Genomic DNA, 22,991 nt, shown 5'->3' on the forward strand with positions numbered 1-22,991 from the left:
GTCAAAAACTCTACAGGCCTTGTGCTTTGAAGAAGATACTTCTAGGTTCTTTCATCTAGCAAACCTAAAATCTATAGTAACAAAAGTGCAAATGTTAAACCTGTTTAAATACTGTTCTACAGATCTCATTGGAGCCATTATTCATTTTCTAGTCCAAGAATTGAATGAGATATGAATGATAAAACTAATTAAATTTATTGCCAAATTCTCTTCATGGAGTCACAGTGCTCTCCTGAGGACAAAAGAGGTATTACAGAACGCGTAATTTGATCCATCCTTTTATGTGCAGTAGAGCTGACCCCGAATAGTCAAAGATTCGATGCTTCGATAGGTGGAGCTTGATTCGGCTGTCAATCTTACAGTCAAAGCTTGGCAGCGAAACAAGGATCATGCCATTTTGGATGGCATAGTTATGGTGGTGCTCAATGTCTGATTTTACATAGAACTACCAGATTTCTCCCAATAAGTGAATATACAGCCTATTACAATGTACATTTCAACATTTAATGCTGTAAATAAACATGTAAAAAGAATAAAACTTCCAATAAATGTTTTTAAAGTGCGTAGCGTGTATGTAGCAGCAGAAGAGGAACACTTGCTGAAGAGACCGAGCCCCAGCTTCAGCGGTGTTGTGCAGAGTTATCAGATCGGATTTATCACCGTTGATGAACCACATAAAGAGTATTTTATCGCCAGCTCCTTGAAATAGATCCACAAGGAACTGCGATGTGCATGCACTTGTTGGCAGCACGGCATACACGCAACTCTGCGCAAGACCGGTGAATGATAGGCGAGAGAGAGAAAAGGGTCTTCAAAAAGCCTCAGTTTAGCAGGAAATTTACAGTGTAAATTGGATGAATAGAGACTGCTTCTCATGATTCTCAAGATTAAAGCGGAGCTACCGTGTGTACTTTTTCCGATTCAGTTTTGAAATAGAACAATCAAAGAACGAACGATACATGGATTCACAACACTAACATTTGTTTGCTTCTATACTATGCCTCCCACCCTTCCCTCCTCCTCACCACCACATCTTGGAGGTGAGAATCTGGAGCATCACTGTACCCACAACAGTTACTGCAGTTGAGGGGACCTGTGTTGTGGTGCCATGTCAGACACAACCTCATTCTCAGGTCATCTGATACAAGTACGATAAAATATATTACCCTGTGGTGTATGACAGACTTCACCCTTTTACAGTGGACCACCAGTCCAGAGGACGCACTTCAGTACTTGGTAAAGCTGCAGAGAGTAACTGCGCCCTGATGATTGATATTGTGAAGACAGTAGACATTAACATTCAAGTTTGGATCAACCCAGACTCTGCTGCAAGTCACAAATTATATGATTAAACTGTAACTATCTGTGTTGGTAAGTGTTTGTGAACTTACATGTGACTAAGGAAATCCAAGCCTGCATGCAGAGAAATGTGTACCATAGAAAAGACCACTGTAACTCAGTTCCCTACATTACTGCTACACACAGCTACAGCATGTAGACAGTTAACATACTACCGTTAATTTTCCTCTATACGTGAACATGAACTGTCACATTATTAAGTTGTTGACTACAACTGAAAGCTACACAGTCACATTTGCACATTTGATCTGCACCTTACCCAAGCTGTGATCTATCAAATCAAATTCACATACACCATTTTTGTAATATAAAACATCTTATTTACACAATCTATAAATCAAAGGAGTATTTTTTTCTATTTTCACTGTGTTTGTACTTGTGATGAGAATGGTCATGAATTACATGAATGACCAACTATAAAACATAATTTAAGTACACTATATATATAAACACTGTAGGAAGCCTATGAAAGACAAAAGAGATTTAGATTTAGAACAACAGTGTGTAAATGGTATACCCAATAATTCTGATAATCTGATAAAAGTGCTTAATTTTGGGCTGTATTTATGGCATTTTGAATGCTGTGTTTCATTTTGAAGGATATATGAGTCATTTTACATTTTGTGTGAGCAGTTTTGGGAATTGTGTGTAGAGTTTTGAAATAAGGAGACATAGTTTTGAAAACGTGTATAAGCAGTTGTAAAAAACTGCAATCTTGAGCCCTAAAGTCAACGAGTGATTTTCGTGCAAAATACTGTTCATGAATATCATGCTCTAATCTAGTATCTATCCACCCTATCCACACACATCAAACCGCAAGCATCTAAATGAGCTTATATCACAACATATTTCGCTCTGTGAACACTGCACATGCCTGTAGTTATAACCATCCAGACATATCTCATCTCATCTTGCACTCACTTCTGACCAGTCATTTTAAAGCTTAGAGCCTCCTGAGATGAGCTGTGTAACTCATCATATCAGTAATTAGCCGGACAGCCATTACAACAAATGCACCAAATACATATACTATTATATAAAAATAATAATTGTATAATAATAATACAATACACATAACCGCTGATTTACTTTTGCCGTTGTCAGTCCAAAAACTGCACTGTTGTTTACAAAATCGCTGCCGCCACGCCATTTTAGTATAGCACAATACCTCTCTGAGCTCTGCCAGCTTCCATGTTTTGCTTTGGAACACACAGTCTTTATTGCTGTCTGGTGGCCGACTTGTAGTAGTTACACAGACATGCAATATACCAAATGAAAACTCTGCTCAAGATGAATATCCAACACTAATGGATGTTCGGTTCTTGGAAGTTCTTGGCCTGTAAACCATGGGAGTTCTTTGGTCATAGGAATGTTGATCAATGTTGTATTTATTAATATTTTGGATACTTTATGTTATTTATAACGTGGTTGTATAGACATGTTTTCTTACAAACACAATAGTGTTCTGCCTGTGACAGCCATGGACAACCTAAATTTGTTTGTGTGTGTGTGTGTGTGTGCGCATAAACCTGTCGCAGAATGTAGTTGTTAGTGAGAATAGGAAGCCACAACAGCTCCGCATCCAGTAGCCAGGGCACCCTGGGATCCTCCGAAAGTGCAAAGGACCCGAGACCACATGTCCTGGAGACAGCTATACCCTGCCCCAAGGGAGAACAGCAGAGAGCTGTAATGAGGAGCTCCTCCCCATTCACCAGGGAGCAAGAATGCGGGAGAACCAGGGACGACAGCCCCTCCACCCAGCCAGAGGCCCAGTGCAGGCAAAGCCAGCAGCCCCCAACTGCCCCGCCCACCGACCGCCTCACAGCCTGCGACATAACCAAAGGTGTAAGGTGGAGGAGGTCATAGGGAGGCTAGACTGGTCCTCCCCACAGGGACCAGGTTCCTGATTGGCCCCAGCATTCAGCCCCATCCCCCACACCCCTATGCAAGAGGATGCCAGGTCCCTCCAGCCCAGGGCTTGTAGCACGAGCCCCTTGAACACCGCTAACATGAGCCAGCGACAACCCTGCCGAGCCCTATAGGGTAGGTCCAGGGGATCCCAGCCCCCCAGTGTGCAGACCTAGAGATCCAAAGCCCCGAACAAATGGACCCCACACATCCCCGAGGCAGCTCAGCACAGCCCCACACCTGAAGCCAACCAACCTCCCCTTTCGCCAGGGCCCCCCCCCGACAGTCAGTCAGCCCCCCACCCTACCTCCCCACACAATCTGCAGGCATGCCAGCACACCCCGGAGCACTACCACTAGACTATCGGGGCAGGCACGAGCCCCTCCACAAAGGAAAAGGCCCGGAGAGGCAGGAACCCCGCCCAGGGACAGAGTGTCCCAACAGCCCCCAGGGCCCAGACCTGCAGCCCCGCCCAAACCCAGGAAGCAAGGCCACCCAGCCCAGGCCAGAAGCCCGCCAACCCCAACCCATGCTCCCCTTCCGCCCCAGCAGTGAAAAAGCACCCCCCACACACACACCCTCCACCCCCCAAAGGAAAGGAACAGCAGCCACCCCACAACAGCAGCAACAGCCCCCAGCCCCAGGAGGCCACCAGACGCACAAAGCCCCTAGTACCCATTATGGATTTAACCTGTTGATATTCAAGAAATCTATTATTGCCAATTCCCTGGAAATAGGTGTTACTCTTTAACAACGTTTAAATGCTGTTCTTTCTGAGGACCCTGAGATCTTTATATAATACATATAATATAATATATAACAAAAAAACATCCAGCAGGACTCCTCACACCCCGGAAACCCCTTCTTCACCACCCTCCCCTCAGGCAGACTCACAAACAGACTACGGAACCAACCTGTTGAAAACAGTTTCTGATAAAAGTACATTTCATTGTGACATGCGTGTACACTTTTGTGACTTCCTCATTTACAAGTTATTTCTTGCAGGCTGTTGGAAAAAGCAGCACAACTTTGAAGGAACTTCACCTCTCTACACTTTCATCTTTCATCTGCTCAAAAGACCTGAACAAAATGTAAGTCATCATAACTTTTATATGAAATCATAAACATTTATTTTGAATACATAATACACACTTCTGCAAAACGTAAACAATAAGTCATTTGACTATTTAAAACTTTAGAAATTTTAAGGTGTTTGGGCATTATTACTGTTGCATATATCAGTTGCCTAAAACTAAATATAGCTTTGTAAATAAATAGAAAATAAACAAATGAAAGACACCATGTTTCTCACTTTTGTCTTTAGCAAACAGTAAAGCTTGCTGTTTTATCTTTTTATCACCATTTCATCTTCTTTGTCTAGTGTAAGAAAAGCAGCATGTTTTAACAAAGTGAATGTTACTAAGGGCTGCAAATATTGAATTAGATAGTGGCCTCCAAATAAACCATTCTCTTAAAATGAGAATTAATTACAGACGAAATGCACAAAACCTGAATTGTTCCATGTGTAACCTCCATAGTTTCTGCCTTTCCTAACACATAGATGGCTGCAGGTCTGACTCTCCATCTCATTGGCTGTCTGCTGCAAAGTGAGTTGACGTTTAATAACATTTAGAGTAATGACTATTAAAAACAACACAATGTTTGTCAAGCATTCACTCCATAGTACTACAATATCTGTAATACATACTGTAGCATGAAGTACACAGTGAGAAGAAGTGTTCAGCAGACTTTTTATTAAAACTTTAATTTGATGGGTTTTAAGTTTGTTATTTTAATCTAAACATTTAGAAAACAAACAAATCAGAATGTTTACAGTCATCATTTTGAATTATTTAATTAATAAGGTACTGTGCTAAGAATTTAGCAAACAACTTAACAGTAAAATGTCCTCATCACTGTAAAGTAGTATTCACTTGTTCTTATTCAAAGATTTGTGTTTTGTGTTTCAGGTGCCTTGTGTGGACAGTTTGGGGTCACTGTGCCGCAGACTATACAGGTTCTGAGAGGATCCTGTGTGACCATCCCCTGCTCTTTTGATGTAGAGAACAACTATGAATCAAACTTGGATAACACATGTAAAGCATTATGGAAAAATGATCAAGACACTGTTGTGTTTAATAGCAGTGCTCCACAACAAACTACAATAAAAGGAGAATTGACAGGAGACCTAATAAAAAAAGACTGCACCACAACTCTGAATAACATGCAACCTGAACACAGCAAGAAATATTCCTTCAGAGTGGAATGCAACAACGCCCTAAAATATGGTTTTCTCCAAAAATTGGAAATTGCAGTCCAAGGTAAATACTCACACTTCCGTAATTACTTGCCTTGATTTGCATTTATTGCATTTTGAAAATAGTATTAAAGATTTTTTTGACAGGTCAAAATGTACCTTCCCACCAGATGGTCCTCCCAGACCAACTCTGACTCCGTCCACACTGAAGGTGAAGGAGGGAACCTCAGTGAATGTGACGTGTTCTGCTCCAGCTCCCTGTCTGTCTCATCCTCCAACTCTGACATGGACCCCCAGCCTTGGTGACATTCATGAGACACTGCAGGAGAATCAGGACAAAACTAAATTCAAGACCTCTGTTCTGACCTTCACTGCCTCTCACCTCCGTCACAGACAAGAAATCTCCTGTACCGCAGTATACAACAAACAAGATGGCAGCACTGAGTCATCTGTTACCACAAGATTAACAGCTGATATTTCATGTGAGTTCCTCTTTCATTATAATTATAAAAATTATGATTGATCTTAGTTTTCTTGACTTAGTTTGAATTAGGGTTGAATTAGTCGATTAATTCATTAGTCGATCAACTTCTGATAAGCGGTCATGGTAATTTTTTACAAGATAGATGGTAAAAATTAATAAATCCATCTACCCTGACTTCATGAAAAGGCAGTTGTCTGACATCAAACAACAATGGCAGCATCCATGGAAACGCATAGTGTAGCTAAACTTCAAATGTGCCTTCGGGATGTTAAAACCTGGATGACCTGTAATTTTCTAATGTTAAACTCAGATAAAACTGAAGTTATTGTTCTGGGGCCCAAACACCTCCGTGACGCATTATCTAAAGATATAGTTTCCCTTGATGGCATCGTCCTGGCCTCCAGCAACACTGTGAGGAAACTTGGAGTTATCTTTGATCAGGACATGTCGTTTAAGTCTCACATTAAGAAAATTTCAAGAACTGCCTTTTTTCACCTACGTAATATTGCGAAAATCAGGAACATCCTGTCTAAAAATGATGCAGAAAAACTAGTCCATGCATTTGTTACTTCTAGGCTGGATTACTGCAATTCTTTATTATCAGGCTGCTCGAAAAAGAAGTGCATTAAGACTCTTCAGCTGATCCAGAATGCTGCAGAACGTGTTCTGACAGGAACCAGGAAAAGAGATCACATTTCTCCTGTTTTAGCTTCTCTGCATTGGCTTCCAGTAAAATCCAGAATAGAATTTAAAATCATTCTTCTTACCTACAAAGCTCTTAATGGTCAGGCACCATCTTATCTTAAAGAGCTCACAGTACCTTACTACCCCACCAGAGCACTGCGCTCCCAGAATGCAGGGTTACTTGTGGTTCCTAGAGTCTCCAAAAGTAGACTAGGAGCCAGAGCGTTCAGCTATCAAGCTCCTCTCCTGTGGAACCAGGTTCCAGTTTGGGTTCAGGAGGCAGACACCATCTCCACATTTAAGAGTAGGCTTAAGACTTTCCTCTAATAAAGCTTATAGTTAGGGCTGGCTCAGGTGAGTCCTGAACCATCCCTTCGTTATGCTGCTATAGGCCTAGACTGCCGGGGGATTTCCCATGATGCACTGAGCTCCTCTCTCCTCTACTTTCTCTCCCTCTGTATGCAACCTCATCCCATTATTGCATGTTACTAACACAACTTCTCCCCTTTCCGGTAGTCTTGTGCTTTCTCGTCCCTCTCCTCTCTCCTCCTATCACTTCCTGCAGGTTTTCTGGCTCTGGAGCTGTGGAGTCTGGATCTGTGGCTGCGGGTCACCTGCTGCCCCCGTGTTCCTGCTCAACACCCTCTGCTGCAACGACTATTGTTACTAGTCCTATTGTTATTATTGTTATTATAATCATTAATATTACGACTGTTATCATTAACACTACTATAAATATCTGTACCATTTTTCATTTAGTCTATAGCAACATCACCTTTACTGTCTGTACCTCTGTGTGTGTATTGTGTAGGCTGCCTCCCTCTCTCCTTGCGTCCCTCTCTTTTCTCTCTGTTCCTCTCTTGCCCTCTCCCTCTCTCTCTCTCTCTCTCCTTCACCCCCAACCAGTCGAGGCAGATGGCCGCCCACCCTGAGCCATGGTTCTGCTCGAGGTTTCTGCCTCTTAAAAGGAAGTTTTTCCTTGCCTCTGTCGCCTAGTGCTGCTCTTGGTGGGAATTGTTGGGCTTCTGTAAATAACATCACAGAGTACGGTCTAGACCTGCTCTTTATGAAAAGCGCTGTGAGATAACTGTTGTTGTGATTTGGCGCTATATAAATAAAATTGAATAGTGTAAATGGTAAACCATCAACTAAAAGGCAACAAAATTTATTTGCATTAATTAAGATAAACACTATCATATATTAAAACCTGTTCTTTAGGTAAATTGGTATCAACATATGTCATAAATGTTCTTAGGATGCTGATTACAGTAAACAATCTCTGAAAGTCATCTTCTCTGCACACAAGTTATTCATAAAACATTAAAGATGACAAGAAATGTCAAAACATTAGGAAATATAGGCCTTCAACACTTTTTCAGATTAACAGCCAATGTAACTAGATGGGAAAACAGTTACATATATTTTTATCACTTGTCATCTTTTAAATTAACACCAAAAGCACTGCTGAGGGTTCAATTGTGTGTTGACAAAGAAACATCAGTTTGTCACATCAGCAATGTATTTTGTTACGTTTGGCCTCATACACCTGGAACCTGGAACACTTTGATGTTGGAAATTTCCACTGGGCAATGTTGCTGGGCAATCTCGCTGGTGGCAAGTCCCACTATGTTTTGAATGGATCCGCGGGGCGGGTGGCGGAGTGCTGTGGGAAGGGGATTATGGTAGTAATCTTTACCCATTACCATTGCCCAGCACCACTGCTCTAAAAGTTGCTCTGTGTATCATCAGCTTAAGTATCACATCATTCAGGTATTTATAGTCAAGTAAAGCTCTTAATTTTATCTACTCATTACTTACAGTAATTTAGACATGTAGTGTTAGGGCTGCTAAGTTAGCTGCTCAGCTGAGATAACTAGCGAATGGCGGTTTGCAGCAGTAATAGATATGTGATATGCTGCCCCTTATTTTTTTGGAGTTAGAATTCAGAGTAATCTCATTTACACACTGCACCTTTAACGTGTCTGTCCTCTCATTACAGTTGCACCACAGATCCTGCCCTCATCTGATTGCACTAAAACCAAAACTGCAAGTCAGTTCAACTGTTCCTGTGAGACTTCAGGGAACCCCTCTCCCACTTTACAGTGGTATTTGGATGGATTACATGTCAATCACTCTGACAAGATTGCAGTCAGCAATGAATTTCTAAATGACACAAGCCTGAGGAGCTTCATCACTGTGAGTCAGCCAAATCTTTCCACCTTGCTCTGCTGCAGCTCCAACTCCCTGGGATCTGCTACTCAGCGATTTTATGTCTACATCCTTCAACTTCAAACATCTGCAGAAGGTCAGGATCCATCTTATGTGTACGGATTGTAAATGTTATTGGTTAGCTGGAAGCTGTCAGAACTAAAAATGTATAAATAATTTAGCTAATGACTACTAGAGATGAAACAGTTTGAAAATTTCCCATCATGATTATGGTGACCAAAATTATCACTCTCATCAGTATTATGGTGGTATTGTTCAAATGTGCTGAAAATGTCGAAAAGTACTGATAGACAGTGAAACCATTTCACCAAGTTTTAGCCAAACTAGATAATGTGTTACGTGAAGCAGGCGAATACAGTCTGCAGACACACAATGCATACAGAAATAGCAAGTTTGACAGACAAACCATGACATTTTATTTCATTCCGAAACTTACAGTGTATTTGCTATAAAGCAATTTTCTTTGATCAAGTTTCCCTGAGCACTCTTACAAAAACTAAATACGATCACACTTTATACCATAGGTGTTGCTGGACCCTTTTTCCTGGGGCCCGAGCCCCTGTCTCTATGTGCTGTGCCCCAGTGAAATTGTCAAGACCCCTTGGCGTTGGTTTTGTACGTGTAGTGCTCTGCGGTCAAGTTAGCAACAATTGGCTGCATCTGCAACGTCCGGTTACACTTTCAAAATAAAACTACTGGTTAATGTGAAGCAGAGGGTAAGCCAGTTAACGAAATGAAACGTCGCAAAAAACGAGTCATTGTTGAAAGCGGGTGTTTATAACAGTGATGAGAGGACAAACGGGGACTATCCTTCTGTGCACAAGAAGAGAAAAAAAACCCAATGAGCGTGACTTTTGTGAACAGCAGTCACGTAAACTTGTGTCCTCTTTTCTGAAAGTCTGATGTGAGCAGGTTCATGTGCAGCTGCAGTGAATCTTTCTCTGTCTGTCCTGCTAACCCAACTGGGCAGTGCAGCTACGTCAGTCTGTGTCTTGGTAGCTTGCCAGACTGTAGCTGAACAATTTTAGAGTGAAACAGTACTAATTATTAAGCTTGATAAACGGCAACGGGCAATGTTTATAAACTGCAGCAAGGAAATGATGAAACGCGTGAACATGCGCTCGTAAGTGTGTGCACGAAATTAAACTCGACCTTATTGCATTCCAGCAGTAACATTAGTGGGACCAGTCCAGACAGCTCACAGATGTGATGGCTCACATCATTTTAAAACAATGATTATCTGTCTCTCAGTGAAGGTTTAGTTACAACTCTGGACTAATGCAAGAAGGAAAGCAGTGGATTCACACTGACTATTAAAATGTTATTAGCAACTCAGACTGGGCAATAGGCTATGGATGTACATCTCTCAGTAAATAAAAAACATCACTTATTCGGTCAAGTCATAGTATAAATTAGAGCTGGACAATAAAACAATAACAATAATTAAGTATAATTTTCCTCAATAACAATATAACAAATGTTCAATAAATATTCAATAAATGCTTGCTCTTATTCATCTGAATCATGAATGAATTAGCACTTACTTTTTCTGTTAAGATATATTTTGTTGAGGAAAAAGGAACACAAAATATATTTAACTTAATTTTACTTGTGTACATTTGTTGAAAACATCAATTAACCATCTGGTTTCCAAAGTATCCAAAATCAGACTTTAAACTCAATAGAAGTAATGATGTGACATTTAATCCTGATCATTTTCAATATCGAATGATATGAAAATCTTTATGATGATAACATTTTTTTCCATATCGCTCAGCCCTAGTATAAATAGTATTTTAGCTTAAAAAGTGTTAAAGGAAAACTGGGAGCCAGCTTGAATGGGCCTGATGCCACTGCAACATTAATATCTAGCAAGTATTGATATTTATAATTTCAGGGGCTATGCTTAAATTTATCGGTAAAGTAGATGCTGGATCATAAGCCAGTACAAGCACAGTTGATCCAAATCCAGTACCAGCACAGACCCGGAGATTTAATTCACCCAGAGTCTCCGGACTTGGAGGTAGGCAAAACACACACACAATTCCTGTGATTACAGTGAAATTTATTAACTAACTAAAGTGACATAAATGTGGTTAAATACACATCCAAGAAATAAGCAATGGCTAAACAATGAGATTGTGGAGTTCTATTGTGGGGAGAATTTGATTCACACGGGCATCTAATGAACGCAAGCTATGAGTTTTAAAAGTTAAAGATAATCTATTAACAACTATTGGACATCACTGTTCACAGAATGCCTTGGTTTGGTGTTACTGCTTGTCGTTTCTCCCAGCCGAGTTGCTGGTCAACGGCCTGCCTTGGCCTGTTGCACGGGTCCCCACGCTAGCTGCCCGATTCCTGGCTTTCTGCTATGGAATTTTCCGGGGGTTCTCTGTGTCTGAATGAAGAAAAACACTCCAGTGTTGACCGTCCTCGGCCTGGCAATTAGGCTGTTCTGTTAGGATGTCCTTTGGGTTACTGCTGGCGGGCCCACGTGGCTGGGTCCGGGCGTCGGTGGGAGCAGCATAAGTTAGCTCGACGAATAAAGCTTAAAAGAACTTGGTTGTTCTTGAATTAAAATTGTGAAACGGACTGATAACTTTTGACAAACAAAAGGAAATTAAATAAAAAGCAAGTAAGTTGCTGTGAACTAGGGAAAAGTCGAGGTTGCAGCACGAACGAACAAAGACCCTTCGCTGCGCCGGGTCGAACTTCTTTGGGCATTGCCGGGAGAGGGAGCATGCTAGGCGCGTGCGGAAGTGCAGGTCAAGAGGACAAGAGAAGAGAGAGAGCGAGTGTGTATCGCTGCTTTTGTTGGTTGGGGCGTGTTTCCCAGAGGGCAGTACTTTGTTCCCCTGAGGGCTTGTTTCCGATTTCCTGGGAGACCGTCTTTTCTTTAACTTTTAATATGTCTATTCAAAAACCAATTTGCACGTATTGTAATCAAATATCTTCCCACAATCAAACCTTAATTGTCAAACGGGTATACCGTTCTTAGTTTTAAGCATTTGATAAAAAGGAAAACAACTGTCAGTTAAACCTTAAGGTTAGCATTTCAGAATCACATCAGATGAGAGGAACTTAACTAGCTTTCTGGATATATTGGCTGAAGACAGAGTGACATTTAAACATTAAAACGGCATTTCAGAACGATGGCATGTAATACTTATTTTGTCCAGTTGGGGGAGCTCTGGTTACATGAGGAGTAGATATTCAACTTTGAGCTTCTTTACTTGACCTAAACTGAGTTTAGTGATTTAACATTAAATTTGAGCTGGAAAATTATATTATATTAATATTAAGTATAGGATGACATTTCTTTATCATATCCTTTCTAAAGGAAATGTCAGAAAATGTGGGGAACAAAGCATTGATTACAACATAAAAGGAACAAGTGTCAGGGATCCTTGCTGAAAATTAAAACACTGCAAAATTAACTTATTTAGATTTCAGCAACAAATATCAACATCAACATGGTATCATAACTACTGAAATGGAGTGGAGAGACCTAGTAAGTAACTTAAAGATTATTTAATTAAACAAGGTAATGCTATGAGTTTTGAGGAGACAGTACTCTGTGTTTACACAAAGGAGTTCAGGGCTGTCCTCTGGTGTCCTGGAGTTTCTCACGAATTCAGATCTGGGCGTGAAGAAGAGAATACCCTTTGATGTGAGGTAATTAAACAAAGAGGGAGGTCAATTGCCATGGTTACGTGTGTGGGGGGCAGTTTAGGGTTTCCTGCCTAAGAGAGGGCAGGTTAGTCTTTCTTTGTAATTTTAACAGTCAGGTACAAGGTCAAAGTGCAGGCCAAAGGTGGCCAGTTTTCCGATCGAACTGCCCAGAAACAGCACTTAGGGAAAGCAAACCTTTCACCTCCTCCTTTGGTCGCTTCAGCTGTCTGTTGAGGGTTGATATCTCAAACCCCCTCCTCTTTCTCCCAGGGAGCGATAAGGAATTTGGAGTTGTCCAAATTTATTTGATATAAAATGCACAAATCCACAATGTTTGTTCACAACAATGAAATGGTTTGATTATGCCTTAGCGCACTGTATCAGTGAAGGTGTTTAGTTGCAGTTAGTAGATGCGCCAGAAATACAGTGATCACAATGATGCATAGTAAACCAAAATCTGGTTTTCAAAAAAAGAAAGAGAGAAAAGAGAGAGAGAGGAAAGACAAAGGAAAGGATGTCACTCAGTAACCACGTTTTTCACCAAGGTGGGCAGCCTTTAGTCTGTGAGTGGTGTTAAACAAAGAGGTGGTATTATGCTTTTTGGCTTTTCCCCTCTGCTTTATTGAGTTATATCTCTTCTTTGTGCATGTAACAGGTTTGCAAAGTGAAAAAGCCCAAAGTCCAGCCCAAAGGCAGTTCCCATCTCCCACAGAAAGCAATTATCTGAACCGCTTGAAAACAGCTCGTTTGTAGTCCAGCCCTTCACTTCCTTTACTTGTGACCTCACAATGAAAAAGCATCATAAAGCTTGCCAAGCAGCTAGTGGGGTCAGGCACGTCCTCAAACCAAGCTAGTCTGAGCGGAGGCCCTTTGGCTCGACTCATCTTTGTTTGGTTTTCCATTGTAGAAATGTTGTACCTGTACCTGCTTCCAGGTACTTTTTTTCGTATCACCTCACCTCTGTCGAGGTTCTAAGCGAGCTGGGGGATACTAAATGTGATAATGTAATAATAATAATAATACATTTTATTAAGTGCTACAGGTTAGAAAAAAACAAAAATGAGCAGTTCTTTAGAAAACAAAACATCTAAAGGGGACCAAAAGCTTTGCTAAAAAGATATGTCTTAAGGCCTTTTTTAAAACAGTCAGTGGATTGAGGTGCCCTCAAGGTGTCAGGGAGGGCATTCCACAGATGTGGGGGAGCAGCACAAAATGCCCTATCTCCCATTGTCCTGAGTCTGGTTCTGGGTATGTGGAGGAGGCTTGAGTGAGTGGAGCGAAGGGAACGGGTTATGTTTTGTGGGTTCATAACTTCTTTGAGGTGGGGGGGGGGGGGCATGTCTATGGATGCATTGATGTGTGAGGAGGGAAACCTTGTACTCAATGAATGTACTGAAGCCTCTGCAGACTCTTTCTAGGAATCCCAATGAGAAGTGCGCTACAGTAGTCCAGTCTGGAGGAGACAAAGGCATGGACCAGCTTTTCGGCATCTGGGAGGGAGAGAATGGGACGGAGTTTGGATGTTACAGAGGTGGTAGAAAGAGGTCTTGCATAGGTGATTTATATGGGCTTCAAAAGTGAGTTGGGAGTCCATTTTAACACCAAGATTAGTGGCTGTTGATGAGAGGAGGATGTTGGTGCCAGAAAAGGTGATGCTGATTATGGATGATGATTTGGTCTGGTGAGGAGTTCCAACCAGGATGGCTTTGGTTTTGGAGCTATTGAGTTGAATGACGTTTTGCTCCATCCATACCTTTATCTACTCTAGACAGGTGGTGAGTTTTGATGGGGATGACTGTGTGGGTGGGGTTTCAGCTGTAGCATTTACATAGAGCTGTATGTCATCAGCATAGCAGTGGAATTAAATTTTGTGACGGCTGATGATTTGGCCAAGGGGGTAAGGTAGAGGATGGGGCCAAGGACTGACCCCTGGGGGACACCACAAGTAACTGTGTGTGGATTTGATTTGGAGTGGCCCAGGGAGATGTATTCTGTCCAGTGGACAGTGTGAGGTGGAGCCGGTTTAAAAGAATGCCATGTTCGACAGTATCAATGCAGCAGAAAGGTCAAGAAGGATGAGGAGGGATGGAGAGCCAGCATCGGATGATATGAGGAGGTCATTTGTGACTCTAACTACACTACGCTGCAACAACGGCAGAGGAAACAAAGCTGGAAAGTAATTCAATCCGCTTACATGTCTTCACATTCTGAGAAATGTTGAAACGTTTTAACTTAAAAAAGAGAAAGCTGTGTGGATCACTGGTGTGTGTGTCACATTGAACATTACGTTGCGGGAGTTGTGTGTGGCGTCGCTATGACGACAAGCTACATACTATCTCTGGGTACTATCTGCAACGGAAAACGGAGCAGGGCCGAGTAGAGTCGAGTCTATCGATTTGCGCTATGGTAGCATTTTTCGGCAAGGCAGAATAGATTGCCTGGAAATTCACAATCACAACCTTTATTTATTCTTTATTGTTATCTTTATTATTTGCTTTATTGGTTGTGAATTATATTTAAAATAAACACGGCAATGTAACTTTACAGACTGTTCAAGTGTAAACGTTGGCTAACACAGCTAAAGTTATAGCTATAATGTTAATGTTACACCTGATGTGAAAGCTACTGAGCAAACGATCTAATTGTTTGGCCAATTTTTATGTAAAATTGAGTTGAAATATGGTGATTTTTGTAGTGGTTTATGGTAAGATGTGGAAAAATGATGTACAGTTGTGGACTTATGTAACTTACACCATCTGCTAGGTTAGGTCGCAGTCTGAAGTGGCTTTGATTTGGATCACACTACCTTGTTTCTTACGACCCGCCCTTCTCTGCTTTTGATTGGCTAGTAGTCCTTCCATGGGAACCGCGCATGTGCAACTCCCAACAAAGATTTTGTACAAGTAAGATGCATCACTCAAGAACGTCTCGGGTTATGTATGTAACCCTTGTTCCCCGAGAAGGGGAACGAGACACTGCGTCGGTGACGACACTATGGGAACGCCTCTGGGCGTGGCAGGGCTGAACTATGAATGAAACTACTCCAATCCTATTGGTATTACTAGAACAGTAGTGTGTGACGGCGTAACCGGAGGGGTATATAAGCATGCCAGCACACAGGACACATAAGCCCTTTCTATGAAGCAAGGCACTGCAGGCGGGGTGAGGTGTGGCGGACCGACGCAGTGTCTCGTTCCCCTTCTTGGGGAACAAGGGTTACATACGTAACGACACTATGGGAACGAGATACCCACTTAGGCCGCGCCGAAACCCCGCCTGCGTGCAGAACCTGACAACACGACTAGGAGGAGAGCGCACCCTCGACCCTGACCCTCCCCGGGCAAACTCCAGGCATCGGGGAGAAATCGAAAGTGCCTGGATCCCCCACCCTCCTGAGAGAGGTGATAGCGAGGAGAAAGGTCATCTTAAGGGTCAGGTGCTTGGCCTCAGCCGACTCCAGGGGTTCGAAGGGGGCCTCAGCCAGAGCTTCGAGAACCACTGCCAGGTCCCAGATGGGAACCCTGGAACGAGTCACGGGTCTCATCCTCCTGGCTCCACGGAGGAAGCGCACGACCAGTGGAAGCCTCCCCAAGGGCCCATCGCTCAGAGGGACGTGGAATGCTGCAATGGCAGCCGCATACACTTTAAGCGTGGTGGTGAACACATTCCACTTTAGGCCGTACATCCTTCTCGTGGACGGGGCTCTGGAGCTGAGCAGCGTCTCGACTGCTCCTGTCGTCAGGCCCGCCTCTAGGAATTGCGCCCCCTCAAGGGCCAGACCCATAGCTGCCACAGGGCGGGGTGTGGGTGAAAGATCCGGCCCTCCGCCTGGGACAGCAGGTCTCTCCTCAGAGGGACCTGCCAGTGCGGGCCCTCGAGGAGCGATATTAAATCTGAGAACCACACTCGTGCCGGCCAAAACGGGGCTACTAATAGTAGACTGACTTGAAATAGGCCACCACTGCCGTATTGTCGGTTCTGACAAGGATGTGGCGACCGCAGAGGGCGGGCAGAAAACTCCTCAGAGCTCTGAAAACCCTTTCCAGGCAATTTATGTGCCAAGAGAAATTATGCTCCTCCCAGGAGTCTCTCGCGAAGCCCCATCCCCTGAGTGAGGCGTTGAAATAATTGTTCGGCGTCAGATTGCTCCCAACACGCACACAACAAGATTTCCTCCATACAGACAGGGAACGAAGGCACCTGCTCGTAACCCGTATCAGACGGAGCGGATTTCCCCTCAGGGAGAATCCCTTGGATTTTAGCCACCACTGCAGGGCTCTCATGTGCAGTTGCCCGGAAGGTATTATACTGGACGCTGCTGCCAGGACTGCTGCCGCTCAAGACCTCAGACCCCTCAGGGGCCTCAGGCAGCCCCCTTGAGAGATGCCTGGGCGTGCATCATCCCCAGGCATGAGACGGACAGGGAAAGACACACTGTCGCTTCGACATGATCTGCTGCTTCGTCTCGACTTCAGGTAAGATGATGGAGCTTCCAAACATAGCCAGAGTGCCTGCTGAATAGAAAGAAGCTAATGTGTCCTGTGTGCTGGCGTGCTTATATACCCCTCCGGTTATGCCGTCACACACTACCGTTCTAGTAACACCAGTAGGATTGGAGTAGTTTCATTCATAGTTCAGCCCTGCCACGCCCAGAGAGACACGTTCCCACAGTGTTGTCACCGACGCAGTTCGAGTTCCCTCGAAGGGGAACGGAGCGTACAACACATAGGGTGAAAAGAGGAGCTGCAGCAATGTGTAGTATGAGAAAAAGATGGTGTTTTTTGAAAATTAAACCATGTAAACCTGTTCTGGTACTACTTCTAAATGAGATTTTGAACCTGAAAATGAGCATAATACCACCTCTTTAATGTCCACAGTGAAATAAGCTAGCTAGCTACAGACTAGTGTTAGCCTACATTTCATCAACATTTAATCAGTGCAGGGATACATTAACTGATGAATATTCTAGTTAGCTAGCTAGTTATGTTTATAGTATATGAGTTTGCAATTATGTATTTTGAAGGGCAGTGTCAAGCTTTCTAAATAAAAACAAGAATAACTTAAACTATTTAAATGTATATCATTGTGTTTCTTCCGTCCCGCACGGTAGGGACGAATGAAACAATGCGCACCTTTCGTTCAAAGTGAAATTATACATAAGTCGTTCCACATTTTAGAGAGATAAAACCTTAAGATAACACCTGTTATTGACAGAGCACACACGTGAGTTGTTGAAGACAACAACAAATGATTTCTGTCTGTAATGTTATTTTAAAATGATGTATATCTGAAAAGTGTTTCAATCGTCCCGGCTCTCCCCTGCTGTATGCAGACATGCATGTACAAATCACTAGCAGTAAATATTGTTCCAGTAGTAGTATTGAACAACAAGAAGCAAGACAGGTGCAAGCCTTTAATTAGAGTTATGTAAAGCTTTTGATGGGACAGTTAGGTCCTAGAGATGTGGTGACAACAGCTGCGCAGAGGGGGCCCAATTAGATTTTTTGTCATGGGGCCCAAAGTTTCTGGCGGTGCCACTGCTCATATACGTACTGTACTGGAAACCAGGGTTGGTTTAAACACTTGTTTCCATTATATAATATTTTTGCTTCAAATAGTGAATAACAAATTTCGATTTCTACTGCCAATACAGTGGAAACTATATTAGTTTATAGTGATCACGGGTTACAGTGATCAACTGCTAATTTACATCAAAAAGCAACAATGCTAAACTGGTGCTTGTTCTTCAGTAAGGCTTTAACAGCCAGGGTGTTTCGATAGATGCATTAGCTACCAAATAGAGTTACTTCTCTTTACTGACTGCTCATGTCTGCAACTTTACCACCAGTGCCCATGTAATCATCTTAAATTAGTAGCAAGGTTTGTGGTACCAGCAGTTTATTACATTATTTCAGGATGGCTAAGTAACTATGTGATGTGACACATGAGATAGGAGCGGGACACTCTCACACACAAATTGACAAAATCCATCAATTATCAATACTGTGTGCGGCAGATGTGTGTAAATATATTTGTGAGAGCAATGCATCCTGTCTTCTACAGCATTATGTGCATGTTTTACATGTTGCTTTTAAAATGACTCAAACAAAATGAATGCACTGCATATTTATTTGGATTTTCTTTCCTTTTCTTTGATATCTATATAGTCATGTATACCTGTTTCTTTTAGAAAATATAAATGAACAAGTTGTCTTAACTTCTACTACGTTTTAGTGTGTTTAATATGACCTGAAGAAACAATTCACCAAGTTGAATTCTTTACACAGTATTTTTAAACTTTTACCAGAAGTATCCCTTATTACTTCTTTATCCTAATGTTACATTGTCCCCTGTATGTTTCAGACCTTGGGATGTTGACATTGTTCATCACCACAGTTGTCGCACTACTGGTGCTAGTGTGTGCTCTGCTTGCAGTGATCAGGTAGGGCAACAGCTTGAGACACTAAAATGTTCAGACTACCCCACCACATAGACACCATTATAGTTTTACTAACTTTGACTCATTTTTTTTAACTCTGTTAGTGCAAAATCTGACACTACACAGTGTTGCTTGCTCTTCATCCATCAGGAAAACTGTTTCACTTCACATTGTTGAGTTATATCGGTTCTATGAGTGGACCAGGTCCGGTCCCAAAGTTACTTTAATCAATTAATCAATAATTAGGTAAATCACCACTACTAAACTGATAAGAAATATAAGATTTCTTGTCAATCTGTTCTTGCAGATTGTGTTTGCCATATGTTGTTTCAAAATCAAACAAAATCAAACAACATGATTTTCAAGACTATTCTCTGACTTAACATGATTTTCTTAAAACTTTTACCAGTTGCTGCTGATTGCCAGACTTCACATTTACCTATTTAGCTGACACCTCTGTCCAAAGTGACCTACAATTGCTATGTCAGAGGTCACACGCCTCTGGAGGAACTAGGAGTTAAGTGTCTTGCTCAAGGACACGTTGGTGGATGTGTCGCAGTGGGAATCAAACCCTGGTCTCCCACACCAAAGGCATATGTCTTCTCCATTGTGCCATCACCTCAGACTTTATTTACTTTTGATAACTGACAACCTAATATGACTTTTGTCACTTTTGTAGCAGCTTTTGATAAGAAAGTTGCAACATGGTGTAAGTCCATTCCCATGAGATGTTATATAAATATAACCATGTTCATTAAAAGGTTTCTGTTGTGCGTTTCAGGGCTCAGAAGACTCACCATAACCTTCCAAAGAGCACAGCTTCTATGAACCAACTTCTAACAAGTACAGAGGAAAATGAGGTACTTTGATTTAAAGCCATGCAGTTTTCTACTTTCTTAAACCAGCTTAGCAGAGTATATGTACACCAGACATTCCTCTTTAATTGCAGGTACCCTATGCAACAGAAGAGGACATTTATGTCAACACCACTGTGCTGAGACTGGCAGATGTCGCCCACCAGGCAACTATCTCTGAGCCAAACAGCACCTACTTGCCAAGCTCTGGGCCAAACGATGCAGGAGTCAAGAAAAGCTCAGAGGAGAAGAATGAGGAAGGCAGCAATCTGATTTATTCTACTGTGACGTGGAAGGGCAAAAAAAAGAAGAGAGAAAACTATGTGGACACGCATCAGCCTGGGAGCTCCTCTTTGGAGGAGAGGTGCATGGTGGGAGCCACGTGCAGAGATTTTGTGAGCAGCGCGCTGGAGATGGGAAGCTTATATGGTGAAGGAAATGTGAAGAAGAAAGTGGAATGTGAATATGCCAGTGTTAAATTTAAAAACAAACATTAGATCAGTTTTATTTGCTGTGTCTAATTTTGAAAAATAACTGTTTGTTTTTTTGTTGTTGCTTTCAATTCAGCTATGACATGGACATTCAGATGAACAGTTTGTTTGTTAAGTTTTTTAAGATCTTGACAGATTTTTTGTCTGTTAAGAATTTTGTTTTAAGTGCATAATATATTGTGGTTTCACATTTATTTTTACTTATAATAATGTTTGGTATGTGGGGTATATGGGGTCGTGATGGAAAAAGTGTATAAGACCCAGGTTCAATTCCCCACTGTGACACATCCACCAATGTCTCCCTGAGCCCTCATAGCTCCAGAGGTGTGCGACCTTTGACGTACATAGCAATTGATAAAAGCGTCAGCTAAATGAATAAATATAATGTGTACATTGAGAGAGTCCTTGCTGTTTTACATTTATTTGGTTGTGTGACATATTTTTTATCACTTACTTTTTGCTAAATCTAAACTGGCTATAGATGTATAAACATGAAAACAGAGCAAAAGAGAATGTATATCTCTAGAATTGCATCTGTTTCAAGACAATAGTTGAATGTTTGCATCAATGTTCAATTTTAATTTAATATATCTTTTAATGTATTTTACACTTTCTAACATGTACTGTCCAACAAGTGGTGGATTGTTTAGAATACCAGCTTTTACAAACAGCAAGAGAGTCTCTCTTTCAGACTTTTTCAACGTTCAGGCTGACTGCTTTAAATGAGCTCAGCAAGTTTCCTGTTGACTGAATAGAACAGAGGAGGTGTAGAGGGGATTAGATGGTGGTAAAGTAGACTTGACCACAGTAACAGACCAGTGGGCCATCACATACACGTTCATGCTGCAGCTCAGCTGGTAAGGTAAGCCCTCTTCCTCCTCCATATCAGTCAAAGAAAAATATGAATCCAGAGTGTTTTTCACATTCTCAAAGTTATTTCGACAGTACTCACTTTGTGATGAAATGTTACAGAGTAATGGTCTGTGGCTGGTATTAACTGGAAATTAAGAAATATAAAATATATAAAAAAATATGTAGTATAGTGATAGATTATGACTCGCCATTAAACATCTGTTCAGTATTTTCAACACCTGTGCCACGGTGTAAAAGAGCATAGGTATGTGTAAAGATTATTCAATACACGATCACCAAAATCTAACTGTAGTAAAATTGTTACAGCTGATGTGTTTCAGAAATTAAGAGGTCAAACTGTGACTTACTGAATGGTGTACAGCGACTGCTTTCTTCATGGGGACTGCTCATCTGCTTAGACTGCTAAGCTTGTTTACTGGTAATATTGAATGTTATCTGTTTGTATTGCTGGTTCTGTTGCTGAGTAACATTTCAAACATATAAAAGAAAATGCTAATGTTTCACATCTTAGTGTCATCTTAAAAAGCCCAATAAAAAAATTCTGAGAGTTGGGCCTAGAACAGGAAAAAATAAAAGAAGAAACAGTTTCAAACCTGGATAATTCTCATATACAAACAATATATCAATTACTGGCGCTCTTCATAACCTCATAACATAACTATTAGAACCATGAGGTACCTTTTTTTCACGGGGATACTTTTCACTTCCTGACACAAAAATTCATAATTGTGTAACCATGGACCTGCAGATTGTTTGATAAAATGGTAATTGATAAAAAAAAGTATTTTAAAGTATTTGCAGCTTTTTTGATATTGTAAAAAGTATTGTTCCACAGTTTTTGCAATGTAGTGTTTGCACATAAGAAAAATGGTGATGTATGGTTCTTGTATGTAATATATTCTTGAAGAAAAATCACAATCTTGTACCTTTCATTCAATATGGTATGTTACAGCAATAAATTTGTTAACTTTGTTTCTGAGAAGTCATTGTATTTTCATGTCACTAATAATGAATGGGTCTAAATACTGCAGCAACTGTGAAAGCTGATTAACCACAAAAAGAATTGTGGTTAATCAGCTTTGACAGTAACATCTCTCTGTGCACAAATATTGTTTCATGTATTTCATTTTCTCATTCATCACTAAAAAATGGAAACACAAAAGCAGAACAACCACAACTAACATTTGTTTGCTTCTATACTACCCCTGTCACCCTTCCCTCCTCCTCCTTACCCCACTCAGTGCTCCAGGAGGTGAGAAGTTGGAGCATCACAGTGCCAAAAACAGTTACTGCAGTAGAGGGGACCTGTGTTGTAGTACCATGTCAGACACAACCTCATTCTCGGGTCACTTGGTACAAGTACGATAAAATATGTTACCCTGTGGTGTATGACAGCCGTCATACAGTGGACCACCAGTTCAGAGGACGCACTTCAGTACTTGGTAAAGCTGCAGAGGGTAACTGCACCCTGATGATTGATAATGTGAAGTCAGCAGACAACAACATTCAAGTTTATGTTTGGATCAACCCAGACTCTGCAGCAAGTCAGAAATTCTATGATCAAACTGTAACTATCTTTGTTGGTAAGCATTTGTAAACGTACATGTGATTTAGGAAATCGAATTTGTGATTAATGTAGTGCAATGGGAAAACCTTATAACCCATAAATAAAATTCACATACACCATTTCTGTAATATAAATCATAATTTTTTTATATAACTGTTATTCTATAAAAAT

General features: G+C 41.4%; 1 protein-coding gene across 1 annotated transcript; it reads left to right on the forward strand.

The window, feature by feature from the left end:
• Positions 1-4,240: 4,240 nt before the first annotated feature.
• LOC119897225 (myelin-associated glycoprotein-like) lies at positions 4,241-22,226 on the forward strand. Its single transcript, XM_038710813.1, has 8 exons — positions 4,241-4,358; positions 4,829-4,874; positions 5,238-5,588; positions 5,695-6,006; positions 8,692-8,997; positions 18,960-19,038; positions 19,817-19,895; positions 19,985-22,226. Exons 2-8 carry the CDS (start codon positions 4,829-4,831, stop codon positions 20,384-20,386), a joined length of 1,575 nt encoding a protein of 524 aa, XP_038566741.1. The 5' UTR covers positions 4,241-4,358; the 3' UTR covers positions 20,387-22,226.
• The last annotated feature ends 765 nt before the right edge of the window (positions 22,227-22,991 follow it).

Source organism: Micropterus salmoides, unplaced genomic scaffold (assembly GCF_014851395.1).
Source record: "Micropterus salmoides isolate LMB-PRFRI ecotype aquatic unplaced genomic scaffold, ASM1485139v1 Ms_hic_scaffold_11, whole genome shotgun sequence".
NCBI classification, from domain to species: domain Eukaryota; kingdom Metazoa; phylum Chordata; class Actinopteri; order Centrarchiformes; family Centrarchidae; genus Micropterus; species Micropterus salmoides.